We start from the raw sequence: 27,355 nt of genomic DNA, 5'->3' as shown, positions 1-27,355 counted from the left end.
TTCTTTGAATCTAACCTTAAGAAGTAAGCTTTGCCTGTTTTGCCTTTCTAAGCCTTATCACTTCTCCTAGAATCTAGCATTTCAAGAGATCTGGAGGCTATAAGATGAAGTGTGTTGTAGAATGAAATGAAATTTAGACATCAGGAATGTTGCAATTGCTCCAAAAAAGCTAACCTTGCACTTCAGTTCTTTTTGCTTACTGCAAAGTATTTACATCCAGAAAAACATCACCTTCTATTATTTTAAGGGTTTTAATCAATGTATTGCCTTTAGGCTAACATAAATAAAAGCTCAGCCATTGGACAGGAAAAAGAGTTTTGCTCCTTTTGCTATGTAGCATCAAACATCTGCATAGCTTGGTAATCCAAGACAAGCTGCCTCACAGCATCCCTCAACAATTATCATTTCTGTTCAATTTTCAAATCAGTACATGCTTTGGGACTTATAGACTAAGTTGCTAAGTAGCAACATATGGCTCACTACTGTTCGTGTGATGTTGCTGCAAGCAAATAGCATAATTCTATACTTGAAATGATTTTTACAGAAAGGCAATGCTGGAGCTGAGCCAGAAGTGTAAGTATACAGTAAAAATTAATGATATTCTTTTAGACTGTCCCAAAAGGCTGTTTGGCAATGTTGTCTCTGTGTACATTTTATATATACGTGTAAGTACTGTATTTTTGTTATGATATATGTAGCACAGGACTCTGCACTGCAGGCATCTCCTAAATGAGTTATGCCAACCATATTAACAAAAATATAGTGTAAAACTACATGACATTTTCACTACTAATTGCACTTCAATCTGAAAATATTTATCATTTTAAAATAAAGCTATGCCAACTGCTCTGCATTTCAAATTCTCACAAATATATTGTTTTCTCCTCACACCTATAATTGGAATCTTGAAGATGAATTGTTCTTCATGTAATTTCTCCTCCTGTAATTTGTGGGTCTTGTACAATGCAGAATAAAATTATGCTGTTTATTTTACATTTATTCCTGGTCACAATATATAACATAATTCAAGACTCTTGTACAGAGCCTCGGCGCTCTTTTAAGGCTTCCTTAGGATTGATAAATGTTTAGATGTGATCCAAAGGGAAGGGAGAGGAACTGACCTGGAACCAGTGATATGGGGTAGTATCTCAATTGCCCTTATTGAAAAACATGAGCTACCTGAGGCAGAAGGGTAATACTCTTTCCACAGAGAAGGTATTTTCCTCCCTCCCAAAGATATCACAGAGAGACCTATGTATGATATATATACATATCCTTTAGCATAGTGGGCACTAATGATGTCAAAACTGTTTCATCCTGTACAGCTCCAGGGTAAAATTGGATAGAATGACAACTGAGAGATTATTCACTTTATTAGGAAAGTGTTCCTCTGCGTTTTGTTGCCATATGCACAACTGTAATTTTATCCCTTACTTCCTATTTCATATTTATACCCTAATTACTTATTGGATTAGCTATTACTCATATGAATGGATAAATGCTATACAGTAGATATCCTTTTTTGTTTTCTGTTGTTCCTTTCACAGAATCATAGAATCATACATTATCTTGGGTTGAAAGGGATCTTAAAGATCACCTAGTTCCAATACCCAAGCATAGTGTGTACATGGCTGCCACCCACCAGCTCAGCTGCCCAAGGCTGCATCCAACCTGGCTTGAGCACCTCCAAAGATGGGGCATGGGGCACCCACAGCTTCTTTGGGCAGCCTGTGCCAGTGCCACATCGCCTTCTGAGTAAAGAATTTCCTCCTGACATCTAACCTAAATCTCTCTTATGTTAGTTTGAAACTAGTCCCTTTGTCCTATCACTATCAAACCATGTAAAAAAAATTGGTCTACTTCTTGCTCATAAGTTCCTCTCAAGTACTGGAAGACTGTAACAAGTCTCCCTGGATCCTTCTCAGGGCTGAACAAGCCCAGTTCCTTCAGCCTGTCTTCACAGGAAGGGTGCTCCAGCCCTCTGATCATCCTCGTGGCCCTCCCCTGGACCACTGCAACAGCTCCACATTCTTCCTATGCTGTGGGACCCCAGGCCTGGATGCAGTACTCCAGATGGGGCCTTATAAGGGCAGAACTGGGAAGGACAACCATCTCCCTCACCCTGCTGACCACTCCTCCCTCTTTTGTTGCAGTGCAGTTTTTCCAAAAGATAGGCTAGTACTTGGTCTCTTTGTCCAGTAGTGATATTTCTTCGCTATTAAGTTGCTGTCATTGCAGCCGTCAACTTCATACTGCGAAGCCCAGTGCAAAATCTGTGTGTGTTCCCAAGAAGATACAGCTCAGTTCTCATGGTCAGAGTAATGCTGATGTGTACACACTGCTCTGGAGTGCAGGGCAATCCTACCCAAAATTTGGGAAACCTTTCTTTTCTCGTTAGTAGAAAGGCTTCTCAACTCTGAGAGGCCAAGACCACTTGATCAGTATGCTGGTTGGCTGCAGTTCAGTGCTCTTGTAGATCATATCCACCTCTTTTCCTGGTCCACTATCTTGTATTTCCAAAAGTACAATAACGACAGAAGGGTGTCTACTTCCTGCTCCTCCATTTCTCTGAAATAGGCTATAGGAGCCACTTTCCAAAATATTGGGATGTAAATTTAAATTGGTTCAGGGAAAGAAAACCAACAGGCATCACTTTCATATTCCGAATGAATGGTTGAAGAGAAAGGTGACCCTTTCCCGAACCAGTAGCAAGGGAAAGGTGACTCTTTCCCTCTTGTGTAGAATGTGATCTCTTAATATGCACTTGAGATCAGGTTAGAGTCTGGAAAGTATTGTGTCCCTGCTAACAGTACTTTAGCAGTTGTATTAACAACGCTGTGTGTGTGTGCATATATGTATTATAAAATCATGTATGATTGTCATTAGTGTTAACACAAAATGTGTGCACATGCAGTGTGTATGTATTCACAGATAGAGTTTTATCTTTATGTCTTTTTGTGATCAAGTGCATCAAATTTTATAAAAAATGTTAAAATTGTAGCCTGTTGATCTGTGTTTAAATTTTTTTTCAAAGTTTACAAAAAAGACATAGTTTAGCTTCATTCTCCTTTACTAAAATTGATTTTAGTCAAGTCATTCTGTATTGGACTTGTACTCCAACCACAAAAAGAAATGACCCTACTTATCTCTGAAAAATCCATTACTTAATTAAACCATGTTTTTACTTAATGCCTCTTTCAGTTAAAGCTGATTCTATAACACATGTTATAAAAACACTAAAGAGGGCAAAATCTTTTCCCTAAGGATTCTAGGCAAACATACCCATAATTACAGGTGGATAAACAACAGTCTCTTTCCAGCCTTCAAAAATCATTAGCATGGATCTGCAAAATCGAGATCACATCAGAAACCTTGGCAACTACAACATATTTTTCATCCCTTTATTCATCTTCTGGCTGTAGAATCCTTGCACTTATATTTTCTTTACAACGATGAAGTCTGAAAACTTTTTAATGAAAGCAGTTTTTGAGGGTAATTGGCTCGCTGCAGTAGTTTGAGGCTTTAGAAGTAAATGTCAGATACTGATAGTGTAAAGCTAAAATTGTGAACTTGGCCGTGTTGTATACACAGTGATCCTGTGCATCAATTAAAAGTATTTTTTTAAGAGTTACCAAAGGGAGGAACTAAAGCAAATAGTGCATCTTGTCTCAGCTGTGGAATCAGGACGATGGCAACTTCAGTGATATGCCCACTGTAAATCAATACAGTAAAAATAACAAAAGCTATTATTTTACCGTGAAAAAGGTAAACAGAAAATCAATCATCAAATGATGAATTCTGTGTTCAAAAGCCAGAAGATTGTTTTCCCATATCACAAGAGAAAATGCACTGCTTTTTGCTATGCATGTGCATGACATGACAGAATTTTCTATATAACGAGCAACCAGTGTAAAATATCCTTCAAAATGTTTCCCTCCACTCCTTCATGGACAACTTTTTTAGCATGTGAAAACAGGTTATAGGCATCATATATTTTAGTTATATAGTTTCCTTTCCAGGAAACTCTGCAGGTCAGCAGTGTGGATGAATTATGGGATGTAACCATGGGAAATGTTACAGGCAGTATTTTTCAACTGAGCTTCATGTAAAATGAACTTTTTTTGGTCCATAAAATGTCTGTAAGAATTACATGAATTTGAACTACAAATTAGACCAATTACTATTATACTGTCCCTTTTGGCAAAGGCTGCCGCAGTACAGTCAGCTTGACCTATTGCCCTCTGACCGAATAAACCGCTAAGATGCCATTCTTTGATTAATCTAGTTAGTTCTACGAAGTCTGGCAGCTCAACAAGCCCAAACTAGTTACTCAAACCAGTCTTCAATGTAACATTCAAATGATCACTCTGCGGAGTCCCAGAGGTATTCATTACAGACAAAATTGCTCTTGTTGCCTTGCATACAAGCTGAGTTTTCAATAGGAAATGAAAGGCTGCCTGGAAAAATAGGCCACCTAATTAAGTTAAACTACTCTAGCATTTGGCTTGACATCTTCATTACTCAAAATTAAAAAGATGCCTCACTTGAGCACACAAGTTACTATTGTTTATGTTGTTTTCCTCTTAAATTGGCTTCTTACATAGAAGTCTGTTTTTCAGAATTATATCTTGTAATAGCTCGCATATTTCTTGCAGTTTATAAAAATGTCTTAATACTACTGATGGTTGGTGCGATATTAGTATGATTGAGCTTATTACTCAGGTCTCAGCAGTCCTACTGCTTAGATGGCACTTTATTAATAGAGTGCCAGATCCTTCAAGTTTTACTCTCTTGAATAACCTTTACCTGTTTGTGTACTGAATCTTTATTGTCCTCCTTATTGTCAAGCCTTGGAGTCATTAACATCAGTGGTAGAAACTAGGAGCTCGCATATCCCTAAGCTTTCAGGTTTTCCTGAGATTGGCACAGGGCTAAGCAAAAGAGAAGTCAGAAGAATTATGAAGAGTCACCATAACTCTGTTTCAATCTTTGTTTTCTCGAGTGGTAACTTTTTACATGAAATCAGACATTGAGAAATGCCTGTTTTCAACAGTAGTTTAGGAGAACAATGACGTGGGTTGGACCCACTGTCCTGAAAAATTGAAAGCAATCTATTGTTCCTGAACTGTTATGAGTAAAAAGGAGAGGAAAAAAAGAAGAAGAAAAAAAAAAAAAAAAAACTGAAAAGGAATCTTTGTCCTTTGTCATTGTGTGCTCTGAGTACAGCGTCATGTCATTTTTAGGTGTCGTTCTCAGAAGGGAGGAGGAAATTTAGACAGAATATTTGCCCCCTAAGCAGCAATACTTAATGTAAATCTATACTATTGCTATTTTAAGAGCATTTAAAAATGTAAACACATGAAGAGCACGCTGTCTTGATTGCTGGTTTAGAGTCTATGATGCTAATGAGGCTTCTGACAGGTTAAATGTGGTGTATCATCTTTATTTTCAAGAAGCAAGATTTGTGAAGATTTGACTCCTCTTCTTTTTTTTTTTTTAGTTAAATTCTGCTTATTGAATATGCATATTGCTGGTTTTATTACCTACTGCTTTGTAGTGAGAATAATTTAGGTATATTTTGTAGAGAGTATTGGCAGAAGTGTTTTATTTTTAATACACTTTTTATCTGAAGTTGAGGAAGAGTATTCTGAAAATATAGTACCTAATTCATAAAAGTATATCTCATAGTGTTATTTCAAGATTTTAACATAGATAATACTGACTGCAGTTAGTACAAACCAAAAGCTGTCAAATAGAATCCCAAGTTACATTAAGAATTGCAGGTGTCATAAAAATAATTAGTAATAACATTATTGCTCCTGTTGTTAGAAAAAAAATCTTATGAATATTTTTCTGTGCCTCATTTACCAAGTCTGTAACAATGTGAAAATGCAGCAGTGAGGGGAGGGAACTATCCTGCTTGTCTTTAGGAAGTTATGTGCTGGAAACCTATGGAGGTGAAAGTTTTCCCTTCTTACATCATCTCCAAAAGCAGGAGCTGAGTTTATTTGTGGGTCATGGTGAAACACCCTCAGTGCTTCACTTTGGGGGTTGTGCTATTAGGAACTGTAACACTGTTTGGAGCCAGGTGCCTCACAGTGCCTTTCAGGAGAGAAGTGAAAAAGTGGCTACAAGCACCCTGGCTGGGCCCTCACTGGGGTGCATTAAGAAGGTAAGAGTGTGGTGCAGGTGAGCTGGGCAAGGCTCCTGGTTGTAGGGGTAAGGATGTTCTGCGTGTGCCTTGTGAGCTTGAGTTTTTCTAAGGATTTGCTCTGGGGGGCGTGTTCAGCAATTCTAAAAAAGATTTGCACTTTTCTCTTAAAGTTACTCCACCTTTATAAATAGGAAAACTGCATAGCTAGGTCTTTATGTGAAGGAAAGCTCAAATGCTTTGATAATAGTATTGATGTTTGCTGAGCCCAAATCTTGTAATCTCCTTTAACATTTATGTTTCTATTCATTGTCATCTTTAAAACGTGATTCAATTTAAAATCTTCATTGAAAAGCATTTTGGAGCAAACTATTATAGTTTATACATATGAAATTAATAAAATTAATGAAAAGATTCTCGAGTGGAACTATTCATCTACATAATTCAGTTAACTTTGAAATTGTGATTATTTTAAATCAATAATATCATTGTCAGCACATTCTGCTTCTTGAAAATAGAATTCATCTGGTACTGGAAAATTAATGTTTTGCTTGAGGCTTTGCCCTTTACCTAATGTAAATTAGAGAAATTGATTAACACAATAGAAGAAAGTTATACCTTCCCCTGTAATACACTTTTGATAGCTGTTGCTTGATAAATTAGTATATTGTATGTTTTAAAATGAATATGATTTATTACTGTTGTCTGCCATATGAAGAAGCACAAAAAAAATTGTTTGCAGGATCATTGACTTGAACATATCAATGGCACTGTTGGACAATTCTTGCTGAGTGTTAAGATGATTTATGTAACAGACCGAAGGTTTCCACAGTAATGCATTGTAGTCTAAAGCTATCAAGCCTTGTTCATGCAGAGACAAAAGAAGCTGAAAAAAGCACTTGCTTTTGAAGGTCTTCCATTTAGGAATTAGAGATAAGGTTGATCCAACTAAAACTTCTAGAAATGTCTGCTCTCAAATATATTATTCCAACTTTCAAATGTGTATAAGGTACATTGCAGTTTTTCCTCTTCTAATGAGCTCATTGTTTGTACATTACTCTCGATTCATAACTATTTCAGTTATGTAACAATGTGTTCAATAATAGAAGAGGAGACAGCCTGAAGCATCTATCTTTTAAAAACTGGCATCTTTCCACAGTTCAGATGCAGAAGCCTTGGTGCAAATGAAAAATTAAGACACGCTCTACATAGTTGGCAGTACCATTCATTTCATTTAAATAAAATATCTATAGGCAGATTTCAATTTTTTAAAGAATTGTTGCTAATACTAGGATCTGTTGCATACATGTTCAGTGACTGACACAGTCACTGAGCACACAGATTAGACTTTCTTAATGTATGTTATCTGCTGTGTTGTCATATAGTAATTTGATTTTGCTTTTTCTGAACAGAATTATATTGGATATTTGAATGCTTGCTGCCTCTTGTGGTCAGTCTGTTTATGGTATCCTTGGTTTCCCTTCTCTAACTGCTTTTTAATTATTTTTTTTTTATTTCTTTGAAACATACATTTTTTTCTGGCAAATATGCAGTCATCAATGTAGGTTATTTAAGCAGAAAGTCTTTATTTTTATTTTCTTTTTTCTCCATATTTCCTTAGTTCTTATGCAGTCAGGTTGTACAAGCATTTTCCTTATTACTCTGATAATGACCGTCCTGGCATGATGGCTGCAAATGGAAGCAGCCTGTCTCCATGGGGAAAGAGGGTTCTAGCCAAGGAACTGGCAGGACTTATTGACAGGTGTTTAAACTAGGTATGAAGGGGGAAGGGGACAAAATGAGGACCGCTGGGACTGAAGGGGCAGTTCGAGGCTCCAAACAGAACTTGGTGGGTGGAGATAGTAGAGTTCAAAGGCTTGGAGAGGGGTGGGGGGATGCTGCTTCATTTAAGTGTCTGTATACTAATGTGCATAGCATGGGAAATAAACAGGAAGAGCTGGAGTTCTGCGTGCAGTCGCGAGGTCATGATCTCATTGCGATCACGGAGACGTGGTGGGACAGCTCGCATGACTGGAATGTTGTCATGGAGGGCTATGTGCTTTTTAGGAAAGATCGGCTGGCTAGGCGGGGTGGTGGAGTTGCTCTTTATGTGAGAGAGCAGCTAGAATGTATTGAACTTCACTTGGGGGAGAGTGATGTAGCAGTGGAGAGCTTATGGATGAGAATCAAGGGGCAGGCTGGTAAGGGTGACACTGTTGTGGGTGTGTACTACACACCCCCTGATCAGGATGAGGAGGCTGATGAGGCCTTCCATAAGCAACTGGATGTAGCGTCACGTTCCCAGGCACTGGTGCTTATGGGGGACTTCAATTATCCAGATATTTGCTGGACGACCAACATGGCCAGGCACGCACGATCCAGACGGTTCTTGCAGTATGTTGAAGACAACTTTCTGATGCAGGTGGTGGAGGAACCGACGTGGGGAGGGGTGTTACTGGACCTTATTCTCACCAACAGGGATGGACTTGTTAAGGAAGTAAAGGTTGGGGGCAGTTTGGGTTGTAGTGATCATGAGATGGTGGAGTTCAAGATCCTGAGTGGAAGAAGCAAAGCAATAAGTAGGATTGCTACCCTGGACTTTAGGAGAGCCAACTTCGATCTCTTCCGGGACCTACTTGGAGCTATCCTGTGGGCTCGGGTGTTAGAAGGTAAGGGGGCCTCTGAGAGCTGGTCAGCATTTAAACAGCTCTTCTTCCAAGCTCAGGATCGGTGCGTCCCTGTGAGCGAGAAATCGGGAAAAGGTGGCAGGAAACCTGTGTGGATGAGCAAGGAGCTCATGTGCAAGCTCAAAGGGAAGAAGAAGGTCCATGAAATGTGGAAAAAGGGTCTGACCACTTGGGAAGAATATAGGAATGTAGTCAGGGCCTGCAGGGATGCAACGAGGAAGGCTAAAGCCCATCTGGAATTGAATCTGGCTAAAGTGATAAAGGATAATAAAAAAGGCTTCTTCAAGTATGTTAACAGCAAAAGGAAAACTAGAGAGAATGTGGGCCTCTTACTAAGAGAGGGGGGGGTTCTGGTAACGGGGGATGCTGAGAAGGCAGAGATACTGAATGCCTTCTTCACTTCCGTCTTCAGTGAAAAGGCTCTCCCTCAGGTTTCCCACACCCTGGAGGTTAGTGAGAGGGTCTGGGGAATGGGAGACTTGCCTTTAGTCAGGAAAGAGGACGTGCGTGAGTGCCTAGGCAGTACTAAGGTCCACAAGTCCATGGGACCTGATGGGGTGCATCCACGTGTGCTGAGGGAGCTGGCGGAGGTCATTGCCGAACCGCTCTCCATCATTTTTGAGAGGTCTTGGATAACAGGGGAGGTCCCTGAAGACTGGAGGATAGCCAATGTCACTCCGGTCTTCAAAAAGGGCAAGAAGGAAGATCCGGGTAATTATAGGCCTGTCAGCCTCACCTCTGACCCTGGAAAGGTGATGGAACAGCTTGTGCTGGATACCATCTCCAGACAACTGGGAGAAGAGGAGGTTATCAGGAGTAGTCAGCATGGGTTCACCAAGGGGAGGTCGTGCTCGACCAACCTGGTGGCCTTCTATGATGCTGTCACATGCTGGGTGGATGGGGGAAGAGCGGTAGATGTAGTCTACCTTGATTTTAGAAAGGCATTTGATACTGTCTCCCACGACATCCTTATAACAAAGCTGAGGAAGTGTGGGATAGACGAGTGGACAGTGAGGTGGGTTGAGAACTGGCTGACTGGCAGAGCGCAGAGGGTCGTCGTTGATGGTGCAGAATCTGGCTGAAGACCTGTAACCAGTGGTGTCCCCCAGGGGTCTGTGCTGGGTCCGGTCTTGTTCAACATCTTCATCAGTGACCTTGATGAGGGGATAGTGGCCACCCTCAGCAAGTTTGCTGATGATACGAAGTTGGGAGGATTGGCTGACACGCCTGAAGGCTGTGCTGCCATTCAGCGAGACCTGGACAGGCTGGAGAGCTGGGCAGTAAGAAACCGGATGAGGTTCAACAAAAGCAAGTGTAGGGTCTTACACCTAGGGAGGAATAATTGCATGCACCAATACAGGCTGGGGGATGAGCTGCTGGAGAGGAGCTCTGCAGAGAGGGACCTGGGCGTCCTGGTGGACGACAGGTTGGCCATGAGCCAGCAGTGTGCCCTCGTGGCCAAAAAGGCCAATGGCATTCTGGGGTGCATTAAGAAGAGCGTGTCCAGCAGGTCGAGGGAGGTGATCCTCCCCCTCTACTCTGCCCTGGTAAGGCCTCATCTGGAGTACTGTGTCCAGTTCTGGGCTCCCCAGTACAAAAAAGACAGGGATCTCTTGGAAAGAGTCCAGCGGAGGGCCACAAAGATGGTGAAGGGCCTGGAGCATCTCCCCTAGGAAGAAAGGCTAAGTGAACTGGGTCTGTTTAGCCTTGAGAGAAGACGACTGAGAGGGGACCTGATCCAGGTTTATAAATATCTGAGGTGTGGCAGCCATAGTGGTGAGTACCATAGTGGTACATGGAGACAGGACAAGGGGAAACGGACATAAGCTGCAGCATAGGAAGTTTCGCACGAATGTGCGTAAGAACGTCTTTACGGTGAGGGTGACGAAGCACTGGAACAGGCTGCCCAGGGAGGTGGTGGAGTCTCCTTCTCTGGAGATATTCAACTCTTGCCTGGACGCCTACCTGTGCGACCTGGTGTAGGGAACCTGCTTTGGCAGGGGGGTTGGTCTCGATGATCTCTGGAGGTCCCTTCCAACCCCTACAATTCTGTGATTCTACGATTCTGTGGCTTCCTAAAAAATATAAAAGCAAGATTTTGTTGTGATATTAGCATTACAGAACACATAGCCCTTGAGATTTGTCTACATCCCCAGTTTTGATCCTCTTCTCTGTTTTGTTGCTGGATTTGGCCAAGCTAAGTGGCCAAAGATAAATTGAAGCAGACCAAGAGCAAAAAATTCAGGAGCAAAAGTGTGGACTTTGGTAGGATGGTGTCTCAGGGTTAAGCGTTCATATCATTTTATTATGGCAAGCTTATCTCATAAAGTTATAGGCTAAGATGGCATAGGTAATTAGGTCTCTTCATCTTAGAGTGGTTATCTCAAAGATCACTTGTTCTATGAAGTTTCCATTATTTGAGGCAGAAATGTCACAGATATTTAACCAAAACCACAGATTATTGTCATTTAGGTTTGAGAAGACATCACTAATTCAGATGGTTTGCTGATATTTTCAATTCTGTAAATAGCCCAGATTAAAAGATGTTTAGTTCTGAAGCATCCACTGTGTAGTTCCCATCTGAAATACACTGAAATCTGCTTGTAATAAATTCAGATGTAATTAAAATTTTCTTTAGTATGAAGTAAAATTAAAGCCTTTATTCCTTCAGCGCTTTGCATTGGGGTTGATGGTGTTACTCTGCAGAGGACTTCCTCTATTTAATGTAATAAAGATTTGGGAAGTTCCCCTAAACTGAAGACCTGAGAAAAACCACTACCACAGTCACGATATGAAAGCACAACCATTGGCAAAGTTCCTGGCAGCTCTGTGGTAAAGTAAATAAAGCTACTCTTTTTGATTCAAAAGTGAAAAGGAAAGCTTGGACTTTTGTGACCACTAGAATGAAATGGAGTTGTTTTGTATCTTTCTGCGTGGGGAAAATTGTGCTGATGTTGTAGCTAACCATGAAAGCAAGAAACCTGGAGGGGAGTGTAGAAAGACTCTAATCCTTCTCCCCATGCTCTAGGAAAAGTTAATTCTGTAGGCTACAATTATTATTAATGCATATGAGCTGTACTTGCATTCTGCCTAGTTTGATTGAAGCTGACAAATAGTTTGTGTTTTCTTATTGAATAAAATTAAAAGAAAAAATAATTAGAAGTATGTGTATAAGAAGCACTAGTGCTCTATAACTGGCTGTTTTTTTTTTCAGGCATTACCATAGTATGATAGGATTATGTTTACTACAGTTAGTGATTAACATCATACAAATTATATATTGTTTTGACATGTTACTATTGCCTACACTACTCATACTACTTTCAGAAGCCTCCTCAATAGTAATCAACACTGATGTGGGATCAAGTACAACCTAACCAATTCTCAAACAATAACTTTTTTTTTAATAGCCCCAGAGAAACCTTGTATTTAAAATATTTAGTCCACATGATATATACAGTTACACATGATTGACACACTTTGAGTGGTGGAATTTTATGGCACTGGTATTTTACTTCCCTTTCCATAAGTGAATTTAATGTCATAAATGCAGTGCAATTCCTTCCACCATTTTTTGTGTTACTAATTAAAGACAATTGAAACAACAAATCAAGGTCTAATTACAGCAAAAGCTGGACTGTCATTCTTCTAGGAAAGAAGGGTGCGCAAATAAAACAGCCGTTTTGCTGAACACCTTCAATATTAGGTGTGTAGCTACATCCAGACTATTTATGTTTGGTTTAGGAATATTTCCTTTCACAGTAGATCATCCTATGGACAAAGATTCCTTCCCATTAGGAAGAGCAAATGGCAGTGAGGTAGCAAACTCCTGGGAAACACATCTATAAGACATCGGCAGAACCAAAGTCCTCTCAAGTAAGGATAATGATATTGCTGCCAGAGCCTGTCCTGTTGTTTTCATTCTCTGGAGTTTCACTTTTGCCTCTTGATTGTTGTTTGGTAAAATTTTTATATCCATGCTCATACATGGATGTAAAAGAGTAACCGTAGGCATTGGGGAAGACAGTATTACTATGATAACTAATGAAAACCTCTCTGTTGATAATTGGGTATTGATTCTTCCCTTGTCCTTCTGTATGAGTTCATACACTGTACTATTTACAAACTTCTATTTGGGAAAACATTGTCTTCTAATAGTTGTTCCTTGAAATTATGGCCTCGTTTTCATCTTTCTTGAAGGTACTTTGCAGATGCAGAATGTATCTAAGTCCTTGCACTTCCAGAGTAAAGAAAGGCAGCATCTACAGCAGTGCCATGTTGCAGAAGAGGAGCAAAATGGATGGAACTAGCCTCTCTGTGCTATCTCAGAACTGTGGCTCTGGCATGTGCTAACATTTTCTAAAAGGAGGTTCAAAGTGATTGAACCACTGTAACTAATCTCTTTAACTCTTTTTTTGGATCATGCATCTAACACTGCTTACTTTTTCCCTTTAAGAAATCAAAACATAGTTACCCCTATTCTCCAAGTGAGCCTACCTGCTGCATGAAGAATGTAGATAAATAATAGCAATTATCCTCATTGGTGCATTACTCTGACTTTGCCTGTAGCTTTTCCTTGGATCAATTTGAGTTGGATGACCAGTGGCCGGTCATGAGTGGTGTCCCCCAGGGCTGAGTACTGGGGCCTCTTCTGTTTAACATCTTTATTAATGATCTTGATAAGGGGATTGAGTGCACCCTCACTAAGTTTGCAGATGACACCACGTTGGGAGGGAGTGCTGATCTGCCAGAGGAGAGAAAGGCATTACAGAGGGATCTGGGTAGACTGGATCTATGGGCCAAGGTTAATTGTATGAGTTTCAATAGGGCCAAGTGTCAGGTCCTGCATTTTGGACACAACAACCCCAGGCAACCCTACAGGCTTGGCTCCCCAGGCTGGAAAGCTGCCTGATGAAAAGGGACCTTGTTGTACTGATGGACAGTCAGCTGAATATGAGCCAGCAGTGTGCCCAGGTGGCCAAGAAGGCCAATGGCATCCTAGCTTGTATCAGGAATGGTGAGGTGAGCAGGACTCGGGAAGTCATCCTGCCCCTGTACTTGGTATTGGTGAGGCCTCACCTTGAGTACTGTGTTCATTTTTGGGCAAGGACATTCAGGTGCTGGAGCAGATCCAAAGAAGGCCGGTGAATGGCATGGAGAATATGCCCTATGAGGAGTGACTGAAGGAGCTGTTTAGCCTGGGGAAAAGGAGGTTGAGGGAAGCTTATTGCTCCAGTATCTGAAAGGTTCTTACAGTGAGTGCATGGTTGGTCTCTTCTCACTGGTGACAGGTCACAGAACAAGGGGAAATGGCCTTAAGTTGCACCAGGGTATGTTTAGGTTGGATACTGAAAGGGTTGTTAAGCACTGGAATAGGCTCCCCAGGGAGGTGGTTGAGCCACCATCCCTGGATGTGTTTAAAAACCGTTTGGATGTGGTGCTCAGGGACATGATTTAGCAGAGGGTTGTTAGAGTTAGGGTAGTATGCTTAGGTTGCAATTGGACTTGATGATTTTTAAGTCTTTTCCAACCTGGGCAATTCTGTGATTCTGTGATTCTGTGACTTAATGGCAGTGGACAACAAAAGTCTCAACAGTTGATTCATGGAAAAACTAATTCATATGGCTGACAAAATGTATGTGTGTTTGATATTATAGATTAAGAAAAGAGAAATCTGTATTTTTTGAGACATTGTAAATTTATTTTTATAAACATACAGAAAATTCATACAAAGTGTGTCCTGTTTCTATATTTATTTGTTTTTCTTTGTAGCAGAACAAATGCCCGGTTCTCTTGTAAACCTAAAAGCAATATTTTTCTTCCTTACTGAATAGTTCATGATCTGAGTGTCAGGGAGTCTGGTGAACCATTTTGAGCCAATGTTAATTTTAAAAATTGCATTCCTTTTACCACAGTCCCCATGAAAAAGGTATTCATCTGTATGATCACTCTTAGAAAATTTTAATAGGACCCTTGAAATCTGATTGAATTCAACTTCTTTAAAAAAAAGAAAATGTCTTTCTAATAGAAGCTGTGAAAGTATCAGAGAGTCTTATGCCTTAGGGGTAATTTTTTCCCATACATAATAGTGAAACTCCACTGTTATAATATGTAGGCGTTTAAAATATTCTCTTTGTAAAGTTGAAATTCCTGCTTAGTAGTGTGTGGCCTGGACATTTTTTGTTTTGTGCGACTTCTGTTATTATTATTGTTTGGTATTCGTTGATTTTCATCACAATTTCTGTATTTGTTTTTCAGTCTTTTCCTGGTCCAAGTCTTGAAAGTGAAGATTTTAACATACCTCCAATCACTCCTCCGTCATTGCCTGACCATTCACTGGTGCACTTGAATGAAATAGAGTCTGGATATCACTCTCTGTGTCATCCAATGAACCATAATGGCCTCCTTCCATTCCACCCACAAAACATGGATTTACCTGAAATTACCGTTTCCAACATGCTTGGCCAAGATGGGACACTGCTTTCCAATTCGCTCTCTGTGGTGAGTATTTTCAGTCTTCCCCTTTTGTACTACTTTAAGTTATGAAAATGTGTACATACAGACCCAGGGCTAGCTCCTACACCATTGAAGTCATAGAGCAAGCTGACTTGACTCAGTTTTACATTGTACTGTGAAATGCTCCTCCCACTGGAGGCAATGGAGGTTTTACAGGTGAATTCCTCAAAACCAGGATGATACCCACTGCCTGGAGTAGTATTAGTCCTACATTACTTAGTTTTAAATAATGACAAAAGCAGGCCCAGGGTTTTGACTTCATTGGAGCAGGATTTGGATCCAGATGGTTGTTGTTCTATGCTTTTTTCTTACGAGATTCTTTCCATTCTAATTAGCATGTACTGAAAGATGTACGAAAAATTGAATATCTCCTTTCTTGTTTACCACACGTTTGGAAAACAGCAAATGTTATTTCTGATTCCAGGCCAAATCTTATAGCCTTTTTACAGTTTCTAGTCCTTATCCAGACAGAATCCAATTGAAATGACTGGACAATTTGCTTATAAAATCTGTCAGATAGTTGTTATGGTTTTAGTCTTGGAAAACCTTATATTATAAATCACTTCTTTGAATGCTGAATTGCTTGCAACAACTGCAGAGCTACTTTACATGTTACATTTTCAAGTGGGCTCTACAAATAATTAGTATACTTCCTGCATACCAGCTCCCTACAAGACCTTTTTACAGAGGCCATTATTTCATGCTGGCACCAAATTCTAAACCAAAGAGTAAAAAATCCCCTGGTAGAGAATGGGACCTGGTGTTATGTGGGACTCACTTGACTCCAGGCACTCTTCTAAATGGAACTGCAAATCCAGACAGATGAAGTTAAGGATCTGCTCTTCTTAGACCTATTATCTGGGCTTCTTACCAGGACAATCAGAGATTTAGTGAGCTGTGTCCCAGCTGGGAAGCTCTTGCTTAGGGACTGAGGCACTTTAGGCTTCCACCTCACTAGCTCTTCACTGTATTGACTAAAATAAAATAATAAATCAGCACGCGGAGGTTTAGGGGCTGAGAGATCTGAGCTCAGCTCCCCACTAGTCCCAGAGGCAAACAGCCTCAGAGGCAGGGGCTGAGGGAAAGCCAGGTTGGCCAAAGAACTGAAATTGTAAGCTGGAAGGAAAATAGTTAGTTTGCAATGAAAATCTGCCTTGTCACAAGGGCCTCACTGCAACTTAATTAAAATAAAGATGCCGTGGTTGCAAGGAGCTCTGCATTCACTCTGAGAATGTCCAACAAGCTGTACTGCAGGGGGGCTAGTCTTGGCTTTTTATGTGCTGCTTAGATGTTATTGATTTACAAGGGTGTTGCATACTTCATTTTTGAGGTCAGACTCTGACCCCAGGGTTATGTTCAATAATGAGAGGTGTGAGGGTGGGAGGAAAGATTTTCATACAGAAATATAAATATGCTTTCTGGAAATGTTTTTAATTTTACTTGCATTTCTACAAAGCTTTTGTCAAAGAATATGGACTAGATCTTCTGTGAGATGCTCAGGATCAGAACTATGAATGGACCTACAAAAGTAAGAAAACTCACAGCACTCCAGCGAGATAATCAGTATTTCATTGGATTGACCTCTTCTAAGCCATGGTTATGACTCAAAACTATGCATTCTTTTAAGCTCTGATGTTCTGCATTAACCTCTTGCAGCAGGCTCTGAACAAAGGGCCTTGAGAGTTTGTAGAACATCACAGTGAATTACTGCATTTAGGGCAAATGCAGAAAAGACCTGAATAATATAGCTAGACAATTTTGCCACTGGGACTTAGAGTAGATCAGAAAAAAATGAAAATCAGAACTCGGGAAAATATGCATTAAATTTAAACAGTCATTTCTCAGGATTCATTCAATAAATAAAGCATGATCTTTAAAGTATCATGGGCTAACTCCACTGTTATCCTTAACTTGCTTGCCCTTCACACGCAAGAGGGCTTCTTAACTAGCGATAGTTTTAGCTCAAGCTGTCTTGCCTGTCAAGGGGATTAAGCTACATCTCACATTAGTCAACTGGTAGGTTGTTAACACCACAATTCTGCACAGCTCAAATACTGTTGTGCAGTATGGTTCCTCAGATTTGAATTTGGTAACAAGAGGAATTAACTTGAGAGAGATAATTTAAGTTGATTCTTTAGTGAATTCAGTGCCTTCTTTGGTGAATTGAATGGTTCCATTGTGCTTTTGCCCTTCCATTGATGAAGAAAAACAGGATTTTGTAGATTTAGCATTCTTTACATAGTATTGAAGCTCTTCTTTATAATCCAGAATCTTTACAACTTTTCTTCTCCAATATGCCTCTTTTTTCTTGCTATCACTTATCTCTAAGTTTCCCTTTTACTATCTCATCAAACTCTGATCCATTTAACAACTATTTGCCTAAATCACTTTTTTATTGCCCTGCATAGAATATAATGTATAAGTTTCTCCAATCTGTCTAAACCCTTGTTCTGTATTATTTCTAGTATATCAGCTATCATTTAAGAGTATTTGGAAACTGTGTATCTTGCTTCATTTTTCAGGGCACAAGTAAGTATTTTTAGAAAAAAATTATTCTTAGAAATTAACCTGTTGGCTGTTCTCTCTCCCTAATTAATTTCACATCTTCAGCAAATTTTACTTGTAGTGGGACTAATTCAGATGCTGTGCAATGTGCATCTGATTGAAGATTATTTTTTTAGTTTAAACATCTTTTCTTTTTAGCAAGTTTTTAAATCTTGTTGGTATCGTAGCAATGATACCTAACTTTTTGTCAGCATTAGAATCAATGAGTGGTTTTCAATTGCTGTTTTTATACATAAAGTGTTAATTACTGCTAGCTAAATCAGAGAAAGGAAGCACATTGAGCTAAAAAGCAAAGTAGTAAAGCATTTTGTACACTGTAGCATTTCTCTTTCATCTCAACTACCAGGTGTTTTCAGATGAGTATTTCCATTATTTTGGTCAGATTGAAATTGAGGATTTAGCCTTCCTAAAAATCCTTCAAAACTCCTGTGGTTTCATAGTCTACAGCACTCCTTCCAAGCTTCAAGTGAAATCTCTTTGAATAAGGATTGCAGGATTTGCCCCCAAGTTCTGTAAGCATTCTTCTCTGTGGAAGTGCTTAAATGCACACAATAAGAACCCACTCCTGGCTTCGTAAATTCTTATTAGGGATCAGCTTCTTACAGTTTTTTTTACACTGTGGGAATTCTCTCTGAAAAATTTTACAATGCTGGGAGATGGAAATTTCCTGTTACCATTTACTGTCTGGCACTTAAATTTGGAATTAATCTCCTTAGAAGTTTTTTAGATGGATTGAAGTTCCTGTTGTACTCCCAGTACTTGAAAAAATAAATCACTAGCATTTCCCTGTTTCGGTATTCTGCTGTCAGTTCTTACATTGGCTTCTACGTTTATTTATTCATTTTCTTTCCACTTAGGTGACATATTGGCATACACATGCATACACACACAACACACACACTCATTTATACCTTACCGTCAAATACAGATTTATTCAGGTTCTCATTATATTTACATTTGCATCAGATATTGGGGTTGAGAAATCTGCAGAATTCATGCAGAATATGAGTATGGCAGCATAGTCCAGCCTCAGGATGGTGGTCCAAGCACGGCAGCTCTCTAAGGTCCTTCTTCCAAATGGACATGGCTTGTATTCCCGCTTCTTAATTGGATTCAGTCAGATACAGCTATCGCTGTTTAATGAAAATGTCTTGGTGCTCTGTAGGCATGTTTGTTTTTATACAATAGAATAACAATCCCTTTCCAGTGTACTATAATTGAATGTAGGTTTGGTTCAGTTTCACTTAGGCCTTGACCAGCCAGCACTTCTCTTCATTAATTTTCCTAAAATATTCCAAGAACTACAAGAAATGCTCTTCCAACATGTGCAAATAAATGCATGTATACACACACCATCTTGTGAAAATGGGCATTTATCTGTAAATGTGCTTCTGGATGTGTTGTATAGAATGAGTTTTACTGTGTGTCCTTTCTATCAACAAAATTACAGTCATTTCAGCTTTAGTATATACTATAAATGGCTTTTTCCTCAAGAAACCAGGGTTAAAATCACACTTGTTTTCATATACAGAAAGAGAAGCTATTTTTGGAATGCTTTCAGTTCATTCCTGTTCTGATCTTTTTGAAGATGTTACTCATGATGGTATACTATAGAAAATTTGCAAGAAAGAAATAAAAGAGACTTCAATTTCTTGGAATGCTTCAAATTTCTGGGTTTGAACTTTAAAGTGGAAAAGATGTTAAAAGGCAATAAAATCAGGGGATTTATTTCCCAAATGCTCTACTTGTGCTGGCAACAAATGCCAGCATAATGTATATACTTAGGTTTATTGTCATTTTTAGTATACAGTCAAGGTACGCTTTGAATTCAAAGACTACTGTACAACTGTTTTGACAACCACCACATCAGTAGGTAATATGCAGGACATGTGAAACTGAAGCAGAAATGTTTCTTTAGGTCTATAGGGAGTGCAGTACATCAATGAATTCAGATATATTAGAGCAGCATGAATTTCTAATATGTTGCTCTTATGAAAAAGACCACTGGCATATTGAATAATGCTGCTTTCAAAGCAGAGCAGAAAATGTGATTACAGACAATTTCATTGCTGTTTCAAAAATAAATATTTTCAAAATCTTAAGGTATCTTATTTCATGTAATGCATAAAATATGTAACAGTGGACTAGAGCTAAAGATCTTCCAGGGCACTGAAGAGTATGTGATATCAGCTATAATTGTTCCGATGTGGAATAATAGACATTTTAGTTTGAAATAAAATGCATGTCACAAAGGCCCATGTCCTTATATTAAAATAAAAGCAATAAAAAGCTTTTTTTTTTTTTCCCACACTGTGACAGAAGAATAAAGGCAGTGTATAATTATTTAACATTATGCCCCATTTCATCAAAGCCTGAACAATTACACTGTACAATTACACTATTCTTTCTTATGAATTATATTTTGTAGGTATGCAACTCATGAGAGAATAATATCTTAAACAAAGTGTGCCACTATGTAATACTGAAGAAAAGAAGGCAGCTGCTTTTTTTTTCCATTTCTCATCTCAGGTAGAATGACACTGGTGTTTCTTATTCACAGTACAGTTGCTAAGAAATCCAATACAGGAGATTGCTGTTGTTATAGCTGGAATGCATTTAAGAGCTTCATAAATATTAGTTTAAATTCAGTATTCATGACTCAACTTGAGGCTGACCTATGTGGTTGATTTTTCTGTCACCTTTAGGCGTTAATGCAAACTACCAAGTCAAACAGAAATTTATGGTGCTGATGAACAAAATGAATAATTTTGATAATAACACAAAATATTTGTCCCTTCTAACCTAAGCGTTGAGATTTGCATCACAGTTGGGTACTTTTTCTAGCTTGTATTGGATGGTAGTGGTAGAAGATACTTTTAGTCTCTGGTGAATACTTCATATTTGTGTCTCATTATCGGGCTCTGGTCTTGAGTTTACATTAAAATTTACTGTTATGCTACACAGACCTGCTGCTACCCCAAATTTTATTGCAGTGAATTATTGCCATCAGAACTACCAAATTATAAAGCTAAGGTCATAGAATATCTTGTGTAAAAATATTCTTTTCCTCTTATTAAGCCACTTTTTTAATCTTGTAGGATATTTTTCTTTAAAAACAAACAAAAAAAAACAACAACAACAAAACCCACCTTAATTTAGAAGTTGTGTTATCTCATTGAAATAAGCTTTATGTGACAAAAGGTTACAACAGTTAGTGCATGTTTTGTCAAGCAGCCTAACCGTAAGGATACACAGCCAAATCTTCAGCTGATATCAGTTGGCATGTCTTTATTGCCTTCTCTGGAATTATGATGATTTATTCCATCCAGGGCTCTGGGACATCATGTTTATCGTTCCTTACTTTTGATGTCTGCTGTATGTTTTGTCATCAGAAAGGCAACAGAAAATACACTCAGAGAAGCTGATTAAGATGTAACTTGATCAAGGTTTTATAAATTGCATATATACTAGCAGAAGCCTTTGCTGTGCTATAAAAAAAAAAAAAAAAAAAAAAAAAAAAAGAATTAAAACTTTCAATCTCTACCAATTACAGCTGTTTAAAATCAGACTGGAAACAAAACATGCATTTTTTACAGTAACAGAGATTTACCATTTATTTAACATACTGTGAAGGCGGTGAGTTTTCTGAGGATTGAAATCAAGACAGGGCATCTCTTAAACAGATCTGCTGTAGCTGGGACTGATCTAATGACCTTCCAGCTGCAGCCAAGGGACCAGAACCTTCCTGTGGGTCCTCTTGTCCCCTGGGGGCAATGAACATTATGCTATGGTAGAAGCGATGTCACTGGTAGCGCCTCAACTGGTAACACCTCTGCAGTTGTCCCCTCCCAATGAAAATCAGCATCCTGTGGTTGCAGGCTAATGATGGACCCCACCTTGAAGCTAGTACTAGAATTGCTGTGAAAAATTTTGTGGTTAGTGTTTTTCATGAGCTTAGCTTTTTTTCTGATCTTAAAGCATCTGGAAAAACTTGTTTCTGTCTGTAACTAGTAAGAACTTACATTAAAGATAAAGCAGGTAAACATTTGCCCATTGCTGCAAGAAAAAAATACACAGATGACCAGAACTCGTTTCTGGGGGATATACTTCCAGGTCTCATCTTTAAAATTGCCAGTGAAGCTGTTGATTTAAGCATTGTGCTTATTTGAGTGTGGTTATTGAAACTCAGCGTAGCTCATATATTTCACAAACTAGGTAAGGAAGAAAATGTAATTTCAGGAAGAAATAACAAGGTGACATATCTTATTTTTGAAAACCGCCCGCTATAGAAAACATTTTGGTAAACTACTTGCAAAACAGTTACCCATTGTCTAAGTAGGACTTCATTTGTTACATGAAATTGCAAAACAATAACCTTGTAGAAGTATTAATTGTTTTTTTAACCAGATCCCCTGGCATGGGCACAGGCTAAAACACGAGGAATGTGGCGAGAACAGTAAGCTGGTATATGATACAGAAGGATGGTATATGATACAGCACCTCACTTGTGAAGGGCTCACAGGAGTGATTAATGCATAAGCAGCATCATAGTTGCAAGTGTCAAACAAAACAGATAATAGAGTATGCAAATAGAGAAAACTTAACTCTCAGAAAATGTCAGAAATTCAGGGGGTTCAGCAGGAGAGATTGTTGACTTTTATCTGCTGCTTTTAACATTGCATGTAGTTGTCGAGAGCAGCAAGATAATGAAATGTTTCTGAAAACTCAGTCTTTGGCAAAAAAAAAAAAAAAAAAATAAGTGATCCTGTAGACAGAATAGAAATGAAAAGTCTTTCTCAAAAACTGTGAAGGTGCTTTTGTGAGGACAAAAAGGAAGGAGAAGCCCGCAGTGCAGAGAAAAAGGAGAGTTTTGTGCATCAGGTGGAATAGCATGTCTTTCCACTTGTTTTCATTATTTAAACGGATGTATTTGCATCACATGAATCTCTGAAGGAACTGAGAAGACTGAACCCCTGGCGTGGATTTGCACTGCATTTATCAGCTCATCCCATCTTGTTATCTTGCTCAGGGAGCAGAAAGATATATTTTATGGACAGAACTCCAATATGGCTTGCAGGGTTTTAACTCATTCTGCCATTTGCATGCTGAAAGTTTGCAGGTGCTAAAGTCTGGGACAGCAGCAGCCCAGAGCTTCATGTTGGTTTTACTTGCTGGAACGGAGAGTGAATTTGTATAGTTATAGATATTTAGAAAACCTTTAATTTAATTTAACTTACTTTGAAAAAAATACTACACTCTTGATTTTCTTGATTTTTTTCTGGCTTGAAAGAATTTAAAAGGTCTGGCTAATAGTTCACACTGTTTTTCATCTGTTTTATTATTTTCACAATACTTTAAGTGTCCTTCTGTTTTCCATCAACTTTGTTATGATTTTTTGAGCAGCAAGTATAACTCTGCAGAAAGAAAAGTTTCTACCTTGGCAGTGTTTTGAGATTTGGAGAAAACAAAATGTAAAAAATAACATTTCTTATTTTTATCCCTTGTTCTTTCTCAAGGCAACTGTGAAATGTAAGGATTTCTACTCTTCCCCAGGTCCCTTCAGTAACACAAAGGTTCATTTTAGCTTGATGTCTGTCTGTTTCTTTTCCCCTTCACTGATACAAAATCTGCACAGATACACTATATAAATGCCCTTTCTCATGCTGAGATTCTCTAGGGACAGCATGTAAACCTTTAACCTCCACTGCTGGAATAATCCTGTACTTCAGTACTTAGGATTTCATCTATATATCCTTACTCAGATACCTGCTTTGAACAGCATTTATAACTTTATGAATTGGTTAGTAGAGATATGAGAATGAATGCTCTTAATTGATTTTCTGTGCATTGTATATAAAAAAGGAACTGAAAGTAGTGCCAAATTATTGAAGTAGATACGACAGATTTATACAGGCTACTGCACCTGGTTGCATCATAGATTTTTACCAAAACTCTAGGGTATGAATGATGCTGCAGTGCCTGATATTTAGTAACTTTAAAAATAGTAACCTCTGCTATTTAAGTTAATGAGGGAAGTAGCCTAGTTGCTTTAGTGAGATATGGCATACCTAATGGATGACAGGAGGTGGCTGCTTCATATCCAATTTTTGCAATTACACTTCCCTACCAGTTGCTGTAATGAGGTACATGTCCCTTCACTTCATCCTTACAAAATTCATCTTGACTTAAAAGATGTTTGAAATCAGATGCTTTGGCCCTTAGCAAGCAAACAAACAAACAAACAAACAAAACCCTGAGCATGGGGTTTTATAGGATCAAGCCCTGGGAGAATGCAACTCTTCTCTTATGCAGAGATGGGACTTCCTTCTAATACACTTTGAGATTACCTTCATCCACACATAAAAAATTTCAGAGATAACTCAGCAACTAAGCTTCTGTTTCCTACACATGCCCTAGTAATCAAGTGTGGGATCCCAGTTTAATGAATTTTACTGTACTCCTCTTTCTTATGAAGTAACATAATAAGTGTTTAGTGCAATAGACTTAGTGCTGATCTGGATATTAAGTGCAGCTTAAGTTGTCCAACAGAAACTATAGAGTGTAAAAGTAACCACTGGTAAAACTTCTTGCAATTGCATTTTCTAGAAAAAATAAGCCATAACATTTGAAATGCCAGGAGCTTTTTATTCTTTTGTAGGGCCTTTCCTTTGTCTTGAAGTGCTTTGTAGTCAGTAATTAGCTATGAAGGTAATGTACTAATAATAGTACAAGTAGATATTTGAAATATTAGTCCCTGTTGTCTATCAAATGCTGTACAATAGAGTAGAAAGACATTTACCTTATTAAAAACCCAGCAAAATGTAATGCACAGTATGCAAATACAGCTGAGTGCCAAGATGAAAAAGGCTGAAAGAGACAGATCTTAAGAGAGAGGAAGAAGATGACTTTATACTGTAGGACCCATAATAATGAAAGTATTACCAGGAACTGATCTCATCAGTGATGATCAGTAACAAGACGTTGGGCAGTAATGTGGCAAGACACAACTTTCAATATTAGAACTAGCAAAAGTCCTCAAGTATAATAAAGGCAAGAATTAGCTGCCATGTGGTACGCATAATATTATAAAGCAATTGTAGTGTCTGCGTATAACGATAACTGAGACCTTTAAGCTATCACACAACCTGGAAGTGTTACAACAGCCTTGTTTAAGGGCCATGAAAAACATATGAAGGTTGTTTCACTTGCACTTGAAACACAGTCAGCTCTAAGGAGAAATGAAGCATCTGTTTAACCACACAGTTTGATGCTGCACACCCCCAGACTCCCATTCCCATGCCTACAGGACACTTGCAGGGTATACATTTCTTCTCAGTTGCCATCAGCAGTGAGGAGAAAAGATGTGAAAAGAAAGTTCTCAGCCTGGACTAGGCCAATATGATTTTACTTATGGCCAGTGTTGCACAAACTCCATAGTTCATATTCTCTGCCTCTGGATTCCATTTTAGGAGCTCTTACTGCCTGAAAATCCCAATGTGGTTTTCAGAAGCACTCTATCCAACTCTAGTAGGGACTTTCCCAGAGTTTCAGCAGGGACAAAGAAAGCACTAAAGCAGATGCTTCCATTTATTTATAAATTGGGAAAATTCAGATTTTAGATTATATCAAATGGAAGGTGTTTCAACCAAAGTTGTTTTCAATAATGATTCACTCTGTACCTTTGTGCTTTTAAAATATTTTCTCTGCAGCATTTTAAAAACTAGTGCAAGCTGTGTTTATATTATTTTGGTGATCATATAATCAAAATAATCAGCTGCACTAGAGAAAAAAAGTGATGTAACCTGGATCCTGGTTCAGTGTAGCGTTAATGTCGTATTACTTTCCAAATAACAGAAACTGGTCTAGCAGGAACTTTAAGGTTCCTTCGTTAATCTAATCCAGGGGAGGACTTTAAAAAGTCATCTGCCCATAAGCAGAATACTCTCTGTATTTGTCATTTCTGACAGATGTTTGTCTGACTTATTTTTTAGAGAATTCTTGTAATGAAAACTGCACAGACTCCTCAGGCAAACTCTGTGTGCTGTTCCTCAAACTTAAAAATTTGTTTAGTTCATTGTATGCTTAAAACTCATCAGTCAGAGGAGGTTAACACAGACCATTTACTCTTTTCAGCTGACTTTTAGGTATTTTTATTTTTAAAGTGTGTTTATATATGTATTTATAAAATGTATATTTATCTAAGAATGAACGGTAGATAAGTGATGTTGATGGAACAGCTAGGAAATAAATAATCAAGAGGTTCTCTCAATTCAGTCTGTTTTGGTTCACATTTGATTTGACCATTTAAGAAACAGAAGAAAAATAATCAGCTTTTCCCAAATCTTATTAGCATGTAATCATTATCCAGATCACATTAGCCCATAACCTATACTGAGATAATAACTCTTGAAGTTATAGTGTGTTATTTTATGAAATTGTTTATGTGCATATTTTCAGTATGATATTTATTTATCATCATCCATTACTTAGAAAGTTACTCTGAAGAAATGGAAATTTATGATACTTAAGGAATGTCCCTGCAAGTAATGGGATAAAAATAAACAGTGGGTGAAGGTTAAGGAGAAAAACCTGTAACATCACCCAACTAGTCTGCAGGTAGTTTTAAAGCTCTGGGAAAATGTATGGGAAAATCCTGCACTGGCTGGGAGATGGGCTGGATGATTTAATAGATTTTTCTTTGAGACGTAATTTCTGTAACTGGTTGATACATACACTAGTGCTCAGACATTTGGACTCATTTCTTGTTTGTCTGGCAAACTGTTTCCTGTGAAAGGTTATAAATTACAATAAATAGGCTTTGCAGAAGATGAGCTACATGATATACTTGGAAAGAGTTTCTCTACTGATATTCAAGACATTAATGTCAAAGCAGAAAAAACAGTGGAGTCCTAATCCAGTGGCTTTTCTTGAGTGCAGTGCTAGAAATGCGCAGAACCATAAATAACATTTACATTGAATAGAGTTTTCTGTATTCTAACAATAACTTAGGATAGAAAAGATAAAATAGAACAAATACGTGACTGACATAGAAGAAGTTTTTCCTCCTGGGTTTGCAACAAAGAATTCACTGATGAGAGAGAGAGGGTGGAGGGTAGGGGAAAGAAGGGAAAGCAAGCATTTATATAAATGTTGGTGTGGTTATAATTAGATCCATTTTAGAACCAAAAGTTTTATGCAGAAACTGACAGAAGGATACACAATAATTATAGTTTGCTGACTAGATGAATAGAGTTTCCTTTTTTTATCTTATGGTTTTAGGAAACCAAACTGTAAATAAATATGCAGTTTGACAGATTGTAATTGCGATCAGCAAGACGTCTTTTCATTTAATCAGATGGTGTTATTAAAGTGAGGTTACAATTAAACATTTTGTAATGTGACGTAGGACTCTATTAAAATACTCCAGCAAATAGTA

At 38.4% G+C, this 27,355-nt stretch overlaps 1 protein-coding gene across 3 annotated transcripts in view; it reads left to right on the top strand.

The window, feature by feature from the left end:
* The window catches only part of TOX (thymocyte selection associated high mobility group box), a 221,473-nt gene that overhangs the window by 117,178 nt on the left and 76,940 nt on the right, over positions 1 to 27,355 (top strand). For all 3 annotated transcript variants that reach the window (XM_085221160.1, XM_085221159.1, XM_085221161.1), the window contains one exon: positions 15,097 to 15,339. In XM_085221160.1, the coding sequence (XP_085077286.1) occupies positions 15,097 to 15,339 (243 nt within the window). The remainder of the gene's footprint in view (positions 1 to 15,096; positions 15,340 to 27,355) is intronic.

Source organism: Meleagris gallopavo, chromosome 3 (genome assembly GCF_905368555.1).
Source record: "Meleagris gallopavo chromosome 3, MGAL_WU_HG_1.1, whole genome shotgun sequence".
Classification (NCBI taxonomy): Eukaryota; Metazoa; Chordata; class Aves; order Galliformes; family Phasianidae; genus Meleagris; species Meleagris gallopavo.
The sequence above is the reverse complement of the archived record's forward strand: the minus strand, read 5'-3'. Positions and strand labels throughout refer to the sequence as shown.